Source organism: Pongo abelii, chromosome 2, assembly GCF_028885655.2.
Source record: "Pongo abelii isolate AG06213 chromosome 2, NHGRI_mPonAbe1-v2.0_pri, whole genome shotgun sequence".
In the NCBI taxonomy this organism is placed as follows: Eukaryota; Metazoa; Chordata; class Mammalia; order Primates; family Hominidae; genus Pongo; species Pongo abelii.
In genome coordinates this window covers 140,755,355-140,768,129 of record NC_085928.1, presented here as the reverse complement: position 1 = coordinate 140,768,129, position 12,775 = coordinate 140,755,355, and the positions used below count along the sequence as shown (strand labels likewise).

The following is a 12,775-nucleotide window of genomic DNA, read 5'->3' as shown; positions in this document are numbered from 1 at the left end:
AATTAATTGCTTCCAGGCCTTGAGACAGCTGAGTAAGAGGTCTGACAGGCTCTTTAAAGGATCTCTTAAAACCGACATACAAATTTAGAGCCACTACTCTTTGGGTAAGGAGCCCTCATTTGCTGGTTACCAAGCTTTTGTTACGTACAAACTTTTGTTGTTTTGAAATTGAAATGCTGATTTCAATCAGCAATTTCTTCTGAAACACTGCCTGATACTGACCTTTTATTTTAAAAAGGGAATGTTGGAGGTATAACTAGCACTTTTTCAATGAGATTTGGAAAAGGAATGAGAAAAGAACCATCACTGCATCTGTTTCTCCCTTAAAGGGTTACTTCAATCAGTGAAACAGAATGAGCTTTGTTCATAAAGCACTTGGAAATCTTGAAATAGTAAAATAGTACATTCTAGTGATATGAACACACACACACACACACACACACACAGTAATAGCCTGAGCTCAGAGAATGAGATGCTGTCAAAATACAAATACCAATACCTGCCAATTCAGAAAAGCATGTGAAAGGGCATAAAACATGATAGCAGACAGACCAACCCTAGAATCCAGCTTTGGTCTTGGGTGTTTAACTTAACCTCTTTGAATCACAGCTTCTGCATCTTTAAGGTGAGTTGGTTTGTACTTATGGCTACCAAATGAAAACAAATAGGTTCCAGAGCATGATGCCAGGTACATAAAGGGCCTGTGGTAATTAGGAGGCTTCTTTAGAGTTCCTGATGAGATCTAGACTTTAGCATCACTCAGCTCCCACTGTTCCCATCTCATCTTGGCAGTACTTTCCTACTCTAGTTTTAGAATTAACTACACTTCTATTTGAAATGTAGCCTTGCCACTTACTAGCTATATGGCAATGGGAGGGTTTCTTCACCTCTTGAAATACAAACTCTTTACCTATAAAATGGAGAATCTTCTGCACCTCACAGGTATATGGTGAGAACTTCAGGAAACAGAAGGTGTCTGGCTTAGCACACTCCCTGGCACAAAGGAGGCATGCATTGAAAGTAAGTTTCCCTCCATATAAACATTGCTATGGCTTTGGTCCAGTTCAAAAACTGAGCTGGTACGATTATAAACTTCATGTTACTACCCCATCTTAGGAACATTTTTAGCAAGTGCTTAATGTCTCACCATCATTTTTACAAGTGATCGCTACTGTACCATGAGCTATATATCAGTTTAACAAGAAGGACAATAAAGATCATGGACTTCTCATGTTCTGTTTAGATCTTCCTGTCAAGATCTTCCTGTGATTGAAAGTGAAAGAGAAATTTCAAGAACTTGTGAACCAGCTATCTGAGACTGAATCAGTTATGAGGTCTGACCTCACTGTTATTTATAGAAAATCCCTGTGCCTTCTGCAGCCTCTAAATAGTTGACTTCAGCCCTCATGGCAGCACTCTACCAGGGCTGTGCTCTGACCTGGGGAGGAGAACAGGCATCTATGACACAGATGCAAAAATACAGAAACCTGTTTTGAGCATCAGCAGTGGCATGCACTGTGGTAGCCATTCAATATACCAGGGCATGAGACAGCTCTATGAAGATCACCTTACCCCTCATCTTCCTCTATAAATACTATAGACACAATGTCCACATATAGGAGAAGCAATGCCCATTTGGGCATGATGTGCATGTCACTACACTGATCTCTATGGCATTAATAACGCCAGACTAATGTCTGATCTCTAGGCATTAATAATCTAAAACGGATGACACCAAAATCAGCAGCCCTGGAAAGGTGATTCCTCCTAGATACTAGAGATTTAGAACACCACAAACCCCTACTCCTCATTAAGATAATTTAAACAAAAATCTCTGGCTAAATAGCTAAATGATAAGAAAAAAAAGTATCGCTTTTATTAATCTTTGCAAGCAACACAATTTGACTCCCAGTAAGCAAGGTTTCTGGAAAGCTGTGTTGGATATCTCAGCTGAAACCTGAGGCTAAAAGTGGTTTCTTCCCTTCCACTCCAAATTTAGATGTGGGGACATTTTGTGTACTTTAATCTCAAGTGTGTTTACTGTAAGACATGAAAATATAGCTTCCTAAATTCCAAAAACTATACCAAAAGCAAGCGAAATAGACCACACTATGAAATAGTATATTTATAAAAGACAAAAGTAGATATACAATAGATGGATGGACGGATAGATAGATAGGCAGACAGACAGGCAGAATAAACTCCAAAAGTTTGATAACATACTTTGTGGGGGAAACATCACTCTCATACATTGCTGGTGAGAATGCAAAGCGGCTTTTGGAAATATCTACCAAAATTATGCATGCATTTATTCTCTAACTAAGCAATCTCACTTCTAGAAATCTATCTCAAAGATACGCTGGCAATAAAACAAACAAAAAACCCTGAATGTGCTAAGGCTATTCATTACAGCACTATTCGTACTAGTGAAAGATTGCAAATACTCGTATGTCCGTCATTAGGTTACAGGTTGAATAAACAATAGTACATCTACACAGAGGAGAACCTGGAAGCTGTAAAAAGAAGTGAAGAATATTGCCATATACTACTGTGCTCCAGCATATATTACTAAATAAAGGAGACAAAATGTATATAATATGTTACCAATTTCTTAAGCAGTAGGAGAGAGATTCATTTATCTGAATATATTTTTAAATGAAAGGATGAACCCTGAAATTTTTAAACGTGGAAGGGAGGAAATAGGGCAAGGGATCAAGGATAGAAGCTAGTCTTCATTAAATATGGCTTTTAATAGATCTGACTTTCGACCCATGGAAACATGTTACATAATTAACAAAAGTATTAAAACAAAAGCAGTTTCAAAAAATGTGAAGCAAAAGAAATCAATAAACCTGTGTATACCCACACATACAGTGTGATTCAGCTGAGTGTAGACCAGCACATGCATGTGAGGAGATTACTGAGCTGAGAGAGAGAAGGACACGAGAGGGTGAGAGAGAATATACTTGGGGCTCACGTTGGGCCATGAATAGTGCCTCTTCAGACCTTCATACTTGCCAAACTGGTAAACCTGGTCATTCATCAGCCATTGCATAAAGAACCCAGAAGGGTCTTGCTGCAGTAATGGGAAATGACCAGCTGTAGCCTAAATGCTGCCCTGGTCCCACATAACAAAGCTCAAAAGTAAAAACCAAAAGTATCAAACTGCTTCCAAGCAACTAAAACAAAGATCCAGGCTATTTATTGGAATACAAAATTAACCAGCACCCAAACAGGGTGAGTTTTAACTCACAATGTCAAAGACATCAACATAATTAGTATAACCGTACTCTACTTGTTAAATAGAGGAAATACGGAACATGTTAAGCAGAGACAAGAAAGATGTAACAAAAAGACTCAAACAAAACTTCTAGAGATGAAAACTTAATGTCTAAGATGAAGAATACACTGAATGTTCCAGTCAATTTTGCTATGAATCTCAAACTGCTTATAATGTCTATTTATAAACATAAACTGAATGAGATTAACAGTAGATTAGATACTGCAGAAGAAAAGATTAATAAATTTTAAGACATAGCAAAATAAACTATCCAAAATGACAGACAAAGAGGGAAAAAAAGCCTTAAAAAAAAAAAGAGCATAGCACCAGTAAGCTGTGGGACAACTTCAAATAGCCTACTATATGTGTAATTGCAGTTCCTAAAGTGGAGAACACATATCCCTACAAAGATTATTTTTTTCCTGTGCTCACTGCATGAATTGGCAATGCAAAGGTGATTCAGAGAATGTCACCAGAGAATGATGCCATCCCTGTCATTAAACTGTTTCTTAGGGCCCAGATGTTTTTCAGGTCCCTGACTTCCAACTGGAAAAGTGGGCTCAGAAGCTCCTCCAGATTCTCAGGCCTTTTCCATTATTGAGCTTTTTGGTGAGGTGGATCTGATCCCTAGAAATCTCAATAGAGCAAGACGAAGGAGACTCCCTCTACTCACACTGTTCCCAGGAACTAAGGCCTCCCAGTCATTGCAAAAAGCTGACAAGTCTGACAGGGAAACCAGCAGTTCAGCCTCAAAATTTTCTGGGTAGCAAGTTTCTCTAACAGCAGACTCTTACTGGGGCCAGAAACCTTCGGGAAAGCTGCTAGTGAGGTGCCTGTGACTTTAATGCCAGACCTGAGTCTCCTTGTGACAGTTCTGTGGGGAATGAAGTTATTCAAAATTGCAAGGCTCTAGCATATGACTATGCATAGATCTAGATCCATATTCATAACTAACTATCCAGTTAAATGGGGGTCTATGATGCTAAGTGATGATTTCACTAATATGACATTATAAAAAGGAAAAACTATAGGGACAGAAAGTAGACCATGCTTGTGAGGTACAGGGTATGGTGGGAGGAGCTGACTACAAAGGGGGAGCACAGGGAATTTTCGGGGACAGAGAACTGTTCTATAATAATCTTGATTGTGCTGATAATTATATGACTATTTGCACTTGTCAACATTGATAGAACTGTTTACTAAAAAGAGTGAATCTTATTGTATACAAATCAAAATTTATAGAACTATATATAAAAAGAGGTGAGTTTTGCTGCATGTAAATTATATACTCCTTATTAAAACAAATGGAAACTAAGTGAATTTATTTTATTTTTTGAGACCAAGTTTCGCTCTTGTTGACCAGTCTGGAGTGCAACGGCGTGATCTCAGCTCACTGCAACCTGTCTCCTGGGTTCAAGCAATTCTCCTGTCTCAGCCTCCCTAGTAGCTGGGATTACAGATGTGTGCCACCATGCCCGGCTAATTTTTGTATTTTTAGTAAAGACAGGGTTTCACCATGTTGATCAGGCTGGTCTCGAACTCCTGACCTCAGGTGATCAACCTGCCTCAGTCTCTCAAAGTGCTGGGATTACAGGTGTGAGCTGCCACTCCCAGCATAAGTAAATTTTTAAAAGTCAAAAATATTAGGGCCTTAAAACATAAATATATTAAAATATTTTATATAATATTTGATTTTTATTAAGACTGATTCCAACTCACATTCTGGTAACAAATGTCTCAAACTTTAATGTGTATATGAATTTCCAAATAGTTTAAAATTCAGATTCTGATTCAGGAGGGATGAGGCCAGAGAGTTTGCATTTCTCACGGGTTTCCCGATGATGTCCCTGGTGCCGGTCAGGGACCACACTCTAAGTAGTAAAACACAGCACACCAGTGGTCTTACTTGATGTATAAAGCTGAGGCCAAGAGGATAATTCATTTAGATAGAGCAGGCCCTTCGTGTACATTGCCTTGGTCTCTGTGAGTTAAAGGACCAGTCTTAGTCACAGTGTGCCCCTTGCCCTCCTCAGAGCTGAAAGCTGACGAGCTGTCATTCCACGGGGTCTCCTTTTTGGCCTCTAGTGGGAGCATGGAGCCAGGCCTGGAATTTAATCTGGCTTGAGGTGGTAAAAAAACAAGAAACAAAACGAAACAAAAAACTTTTTTGAACAGAAACCCTTTCCTGAGAGCAGAAGTTTCAGGAGGACCATGGAGCCACAAAGGCCCACTTATCCACCCGTTCACCCATCCATCCACCTACCTATCCATCAATTCATCTATCCATTCATCATTTATCTATCCATACATGAATAGCAACCTCTCTTCAAATGTACATGGAAATTCCTCAGTCAGAAAAGAAGTCAACACTGACTTCTTGTCATTCTGCCAACATTCCAGTGACTTTGAGCAGTACCACCTAATAACTTCTGAGAGCTGGTGTTGTCTGTGCACCAGTAGGGGAGTTTCATTTATGGAGTAGTCTCCCTGCAAGAGTGAGAAGTGGCTGTGGCCAGAAGTCAGTTGGAGAATGGCAAATGGCTGGAATTTATATTAAACAACTTCATGGCATTTTCTCAGAGAATTCACACTAGCACTTTTTGCATGCTAAAAAGATACTACATGCATGTCTTAACAAACAGCTGCTTCACTTACCAATGCCCTCAGGTATAAAACATCACTAACACATGTCAACACCTTCAGATACTTGGCTTGGGGATTTTCAAAGTGAAGCAACCACACATATATTGAGAGTCTAAGTTGTTAACATTTACTGAGCACTTACTATGTGCCATAAACTATTCTTAGTGCATTTCATACATTATCTCAACTCACCCTAACAACAACTCTATGAGGCAAAAATCATTATTAGTCCCACTTCACAGATGGGAAATCTGAGGCCCAAAGAGTTTGGTTAACTTGTCCAAGGACACATATTATTCAGTGGCAAGGAGGGATATAAATCCCCGCAGCTTGCCCCCTGCATCTTCCCTTCTGACCACTGTGCTAGGGTCTACTCTATGCCTGACATTGCATATATTAATACTTACAAGCCCCAGGGCCCCCAGTTTAGGGAACTTGGAGAAGGATGGCAGCATGATCACCAGGTGTGTTGCCACCCAACTTCTTCATAGAGGAGATGACAAAGTCATTTGCCTGATATCCTTAAACTGTCACACACTAAGTAAGCCTTCAGGCACTACTTACTGAGCTGGAAGGTTCTTTCTTACCTAGATCTTGCCTTTGCTTATGTAACAATGGGGAAGGCTGTGGAGGGGGCAGGTGTGGTAGGGAAATTTAGGAGTTCAGTTTTGGAAATCCTGAGCTTGAGATGCCTAATGGACATCTAAGGGAAAGTGTCAAAGAGCAGATTAAAATTCACGTATTTACTGAAATATTTATGGATATAACATATGATGAATAGGACTTCCTTAAAAGTAACATGTGAGAACAGGTGGAAGTATAGAAAAACAAGATTGGTCATGGGTGATAACTGTTGAACTGGTTGGGTTGATTAGTCTATAGAAAAATTATACTACTCTGACTACTTTTATATGTGGCTGAAACTTCCTATAATTAAATGTTTAAAAGTTCAGGACACACAATATTTCTTATGTAGGCTACCACCAAAAGTGTATAACCTGAAGCTTATAATGAGGAAACAATAGACAAACCCACAGTAAGAGATATCTTACAAAACAACTGGCCTGCACTCTTCAAAAATGTCAGTGTCATGACAGACGAAGAATGACTGAGGAACCATTCTAGAGTAAATACACCAAAGAGACATAGCAACTGAGTGTAATGTGTGATCCTGGCTTGTATCCTGAATCAGAAAAACAATTGCTATAATGGGTATTATTGGGATAATCAATGACATCTGAATATGGATTTGTATGTTAAATAATAGTATGTACTGATGTGAAATTTCCTAAATTCAATCATCATACTGTGGTTATATAAGAGAATGTTCTTGTTTTTAGAAGCTACTCATTTAAATATTTAGGGATGAAGAATCATGAAGCATGGAATCTATTCTCAAATGGATCGGTAATAATAATAATTTATAAGTGTATATGTATATATATTATATAGATAGATATAAAGAAAATTACAAAAATGTGACAAAGTGTTAACAACTGGTAAATCTAGATGAAGTCAATACTGGTAAATACAGAAGTGAACATCTTGCTCAGTCACGGCCCCTTCCCAGAGTGGCCCACATGCAATGTCTGATTGACTTGGGGTTACAAAGGCCCTCTTGTCCCAACTCAGGACAGTTCTGCAGGGCCATTTAGCCCCAGAACTCCCTATGGGGTTGGCAGAGGCCTCTAATGACCCATGTCACAGCTTGACTTCTCCCTGACCAGTCTGCTTCCTTCCTCCTCCTTTCTACAGGTGTTGGTCTCCAGAAGATTCCCTCACAAACCTCCTCCTACACATTAATCTCCATCTCTGAGTATGCTTCCTGGGAATCCAGCTGTGGCAATTAATATGACCATTTTACAGATAAAGAAACTGAATCTTAGAAAATCACTTGTCAAAGGTTAGACAGCCATTTATTAGTGAAGCCAAGACTCAGACACCAAATCTGCTGACCTCCAGCTTCTCCTCCTTTTTCTTTACCTCTCCAAATTACAGCCCTCTGTGAAGGCCAAGGTGAAGGCTAAGTCCCTGCTTCTCCTAGAGGCTTCCCAACTTCCCCTTTCTGACCTTAGAGCTCTCATCATCTGTTTGGCTCATGGCCATGCTCTTATTTGGGGACTTTTCTTAACCATCACTTCATATTACATAACCATTATGTTGTCACTTAACGTTTTGCATTTGAAGTTCTGTGTTTTCTCTATATTATAATCTCTATGGAGACAAATGTCATTAACTGTTCTTCTTGGCATCCCAATAGTTGCCATCCATATGCTAAGCATGCAGTATATCACAGTGCAGAGAAAGAACAGCAAGATTTCCTCTCTCTGGCTGGCTTCTAAGTCTTTGAAACTGAGAAAACACAACATGCTCAAAAGATATGCAGATTTGCAGCCTTGATTTCCTTTTTGTCTTTTCTGGAATGGCATAAGGATTCACAATATAAAATATAAAAGGATGGCAGGTTATTCCACTAGAGGAGCAATACCATCCATGGGGGAGTAACCCAAACTGCAGTAGCCCACATTAAAAAGGTGAGCCAGAAAGTACTTGGTCAATTACAGCCAAGCAATAAGGAGAAAAACAACACACTAGGAATAAAATCATTAGAATGCATCTTGGCCAATTAATTTAGCAAAATATTTTCATTTTAATTATTTAAAACATTTCATAATATGCTAGGAAATGGGGTATTGTGTACTTTGCAAAAGTAATGAAGTCTTAGATCAAAAATCTGACACCACATTGTTAACTTTTACGGGTAAAATAAGCAAACCACTTTTCTTCTCTTTAAAGACTATCAACTGGGAAATGAGCAACACCTTCTATATTATCTCCTCCAAGCAAGGAGAGGTGGAGGTAGTTTCCCTCTACAGAGGGAAAAATTAATCCATACTCCCTCACTTTCAATTTCTGGGAATCACTTCTTGCCATGGTAATAATGTTATTATATGACCACTCTGCTACAGGTAGGGCTGGAAAACAATAAGTATATAAACATATTAACAGCTTTAGGCTTGGAAATAATTTTCAGCATTTTTTTCTCCTTTGCTTTCAAACATTAGCGTGGATGAGAATGTGCTGTGCTGCAAGAATACTATAAGTGCAAATCAACTGAAAAATAATTCTTGCCAAACTTCCCTAATTATTTGACCAGCACCAATACAGAAAGTGAATTTTAGAGAGAAGTTTCTAAGTTGGAACAGCTTAGTCCCAGGTATTTTGTTACAGCAGCACAAATGGACTAAGACAGTATCACATGACTGGGTCACACGCTTGGTCAATATGCTTTAACACTGCACCTTCCTAGGGGGCAGGCAACATGCTACTTACTCCCTCATGCGTTTCATCTTGGTCCCGGCCATCGCACTGTTGAAAATTGTTGGTCCTGGGGACATGTCTTCAGCCATGCTGGTGATGGTCTTTGTGTCTGAAAATCAATGCACAGCCCTTATTGACTTCATCAGCAATCCTGAAACTTCAAGGCGATGTTCAAGGGCAATCAGAAAACAGAAGCTAATCCACCTTTGCCACATGGTAATGCTACATTAATTAGAGATGAATTCAATTATAACACGCACATTAAGAAGATTTATTCCAAATGACAAGATTATTTACAGTTTTAATATGCACAAGGCATTCCAGGACGAAGCCTCTCTCACAAAGGATTGTTTAAACAAAACACCATTATTTAAAAGATGAGCTTTTTATCCTAGAAAACTCAGGGGGAAATGTATCTATAGAAAAGCAAGTGTTCCTGAGGACACTTTGGCCATTCTCTTTCAGCAGGTGTGAATGTTTGACTAAGTGACCAGGAATTTTTCTAACAAGCTTAGTTTTCCTTTTATCTTAATCTTATACCTGAGCATTAGCTTTTTTGCAATGGAAAGCAAAATGCTGACCAGAGGTCATATCTGCAGCTTTAAACTTCAGCAGAATGGAGCAGAAGGCCAAAGTTGTGTTCAGAGGGTAAGAGTTGGTAATGAAAGTTGAGGTGTAATGAAATCTGCTGAGAGAGCTACAGTTTTTAATGAAACATCCTGAAGGCTCTTATAAAACATGTTGAAACTGAGGGAAAGAAATAGTCCATCAACTGAAACAACACTACTTTCCATTAAAAAGCTAAAACTGGGCTGGGTGCAGTGGCTCATGCCTGTAATCCCGGCACTTTGGAAGGCTGAGGTGGGCGGATCACCTGAGGTCAGGAGTTTGGGACCAGCCTGGCCAACATGGTGAAACCTCGTCTCTACTAAAAATATAAAAATTAGCTGGGTGTGGTGGCACTTGCCTGTAATCCCAGCTACTCTGGAGGCTGAGACAGGAGAATCACTTGAACTTGGGAGGCAGAGGTTGCAATGAGCTAAGATCGCACCACTGCACTCCAGCCTGGGTGAAAGAACAAGGCTCTGTCTCAAAAAAAAAAAAAAAGAAGCTAAAACTGGCCCGTTAGCAAGAGCTCAGGGCAATCCATAGAGCTGATTTTACAATTTGGCCCTGTGCTACTCTTTCCTCCGTGGAACTGGGGGCAGAGTACTCCCTGTGCACTTCCTTAGATCTCTTATAAGGTGCTTCACATCCCATCAGTAAAAAACTGTCCACTCTAATGATCATTTATAAATTATATCCATATAGTTGCTATGTCAGAAAGAAGAGACTCATGTTATGAAATTCCCATTCTTTTCTCAACATATCTCATATAACACGTGCCTGCTTGACTTAGGGACAAAGTAAAGAAGCAAGGTGGAGTCCCCATTTTACATATTAGTAAAGCTTTTTCTTCTTTTTTTTTTTTGAGACGGAGTTTCGCTCTTGCTGCCCAGGCTGGAGTGCAATGGTGTGATCTTGGCTCACTGCAACCTCCGCCTCCCGGGTTCAAGTGATTCTCCTGCCTCAGTCTCCTGAGTAGCTGGGATTACAGGCGTGCGCCGCCATGCCTGGCTAATTTTGTATTTTTAGTAGAGACAGGTTATCTCCTGTTGGTCTCCTGTTGGTCAGGCTGGTCTTAAACTCCCGACCTCAGGTGATCCGCCCACCTCAGCCTCCCAAACTGCTGGAATTACAGGCATGAGCCACCACACCCGACCTTTTTATTTTTTTGAGATGGAGTTTTGCTCTTGTTGCCCAGGCTGGAGTGCAATAGAGAGATCTCGGCTCACTGCACCCTCCGCCTCCTGGGTTCAAGCAATTCTCCTGCCTCAGCCTCCCAAGTAGCTGGGATTACAGGCTCCCGCCACCATGCCCGGCTAATTTTTTTTCTTTTTAGTAGATACAGGGTTTTGCCATGTTGGTCAGGCTGGTCTCGAACTCCTGACCTGAGGTGATCCGCCTGCCTCGGCCTCCCAAAGTGCTGGGATTACAGGCGTGAGCCACCCCGACCAGCCCTATTTTTTAAATTTTAAAAGTTAAATGCAAATTCTAATATGTCTCACATACATCCTCCTTTTGCACTACCTGTCAGGGCATGCATCCCACTTTGAACTTCTTGCTCCTATAGATATAATTGAGATGAATATTCTCCAGCTTAATTCTGTGCCAAAGTCTCTGATCTTTCCTTAGACTAGATCCCTAGTTATGGAAATACTGGATTAACAGGGACAAACCTTGTAAAGGGCATAATACAAATTAACAATGTGTTGCTCATAGTACGTTCACCATTTATGCCTTCATGATAAAGACACAAGTACCAGCGACTGATTGTTCCCATTTCTCTCACTCCTGGAGATTACCCCTTCCACACCTGGAGAGAAAATTTGCCTCAGCCCTCACTGCAACTGGACAGCAGCTTTCTGTCAGCTCCAACCTTCCCACTAGCTCTGGCCAGGACAGATACTTTTCCCCAGGGAAGCTTGGGGAGTGGGCAAGAGGAAGGCATAGGGGTTTATTTCATATTTCTGTTGGTTGCTTTTTACAATAATCTTTCCTAGAACCTAAAAAGTTACTAAAACAACACCAACCATACCATGCCAAGTAACTCACATGCAGGCTCAAAAATCAGTTCTGCCAAGAATAAAAATAAGGTGCTCCTTTCCCATCTTTTCCAGAGCTAGCAAATTTTGAAGACTTATGCAAATTAAGGTCAAAGCAATTTCCAGGAGAGCTGCAGTTTATTTTAAGCTGGCTACAGTTCCCCTCAATAAGGCACTCAGTGCTGCTAGGAAACATGCTAAGCCTTAAGCCCAAGGGTAGAAAACAGGGCAAGTATAATTTCAAGCAACAGGGTTGGCAAAGCTTGGTGCTCAGAGCAATTCCTTTTTCAGTGTTTCTTATTGGCCAACTTTCTTTCCCTCTGCCTCCCATCTTCCAACATGAATAGTAGTTGCTTTATGTCAAAGAAAAGGACAATTCATTGAACAATCATAATAAAAATAATTGGGGCTAGAATCATAGATGTCATCCAATAGGTGACTGAATCCCAGAGTGTGTTCTAGACCACTGCTTCTCAAACTTTAATGTCATACAAATCATCCAGGGATCTTGTTAAAATGCAGATTCTTCTTTAGTAGGTTTGGGTAGGGCTTGGGATTCTGCGTTTCCATAAGTTCCTAGGTGATACCAATGCTGCTGGTCCTACAACCACACTTTGAGTAATAAGGCTCTAGACAGGCCAGCTACATAATTTGTGGGGCCCAGTGCTAAATGACAACGCAGAAATCCTTGTTCAAGAAACAAGAGAAAAGCTGTTTTTTTTGGGGGGGGGTCTGTATTTGTCTGTGGACCTGTCATTGTGCTTTTTGTTGGGTATTTAATGTCATTCTCCCTTGGGAACTAGGGCAGATACTCTGCAGGGGAGTGTAGACACTTATAGGGACCTGGCAGTCTTACCTCACCGCAACCCTTCCTCACTATTACCTA

The 12,775-nt window shown here is 40.3% G+C and overlaps 1 protein-coding gene across 32 annotated transcripts in view; it reads right to left on the bottom strand.

The window, feature by feature from the left end:
* The window catches only part of NEK11 (NIMA related kinase 11), a 329,806-nt gene that overhangs the window by 56,279 nt on the left and 260,752 nt on the right, over window positions 1–12,775 (bottom strand). For 25 of the 32 annotated variants that reach the window (XM_063722193.1, XM_054552598.2, XM_063722195.1 and 22 more), the window contains one exon: window positions 9,257–9,353. The exons of the other annotated variants lie outside the window; for them this stretch is intronic. In XM_063722193.1, coding sequence (XP_063578263.1) covers window positions 9,257–9,353 — 97 coding nt within the window. The remainder of the gene's footprint in view (window positions 1–9,256; window positions 9,354–12,775) is intronic. 32 annotated transcript variants of the gene reach the window in all.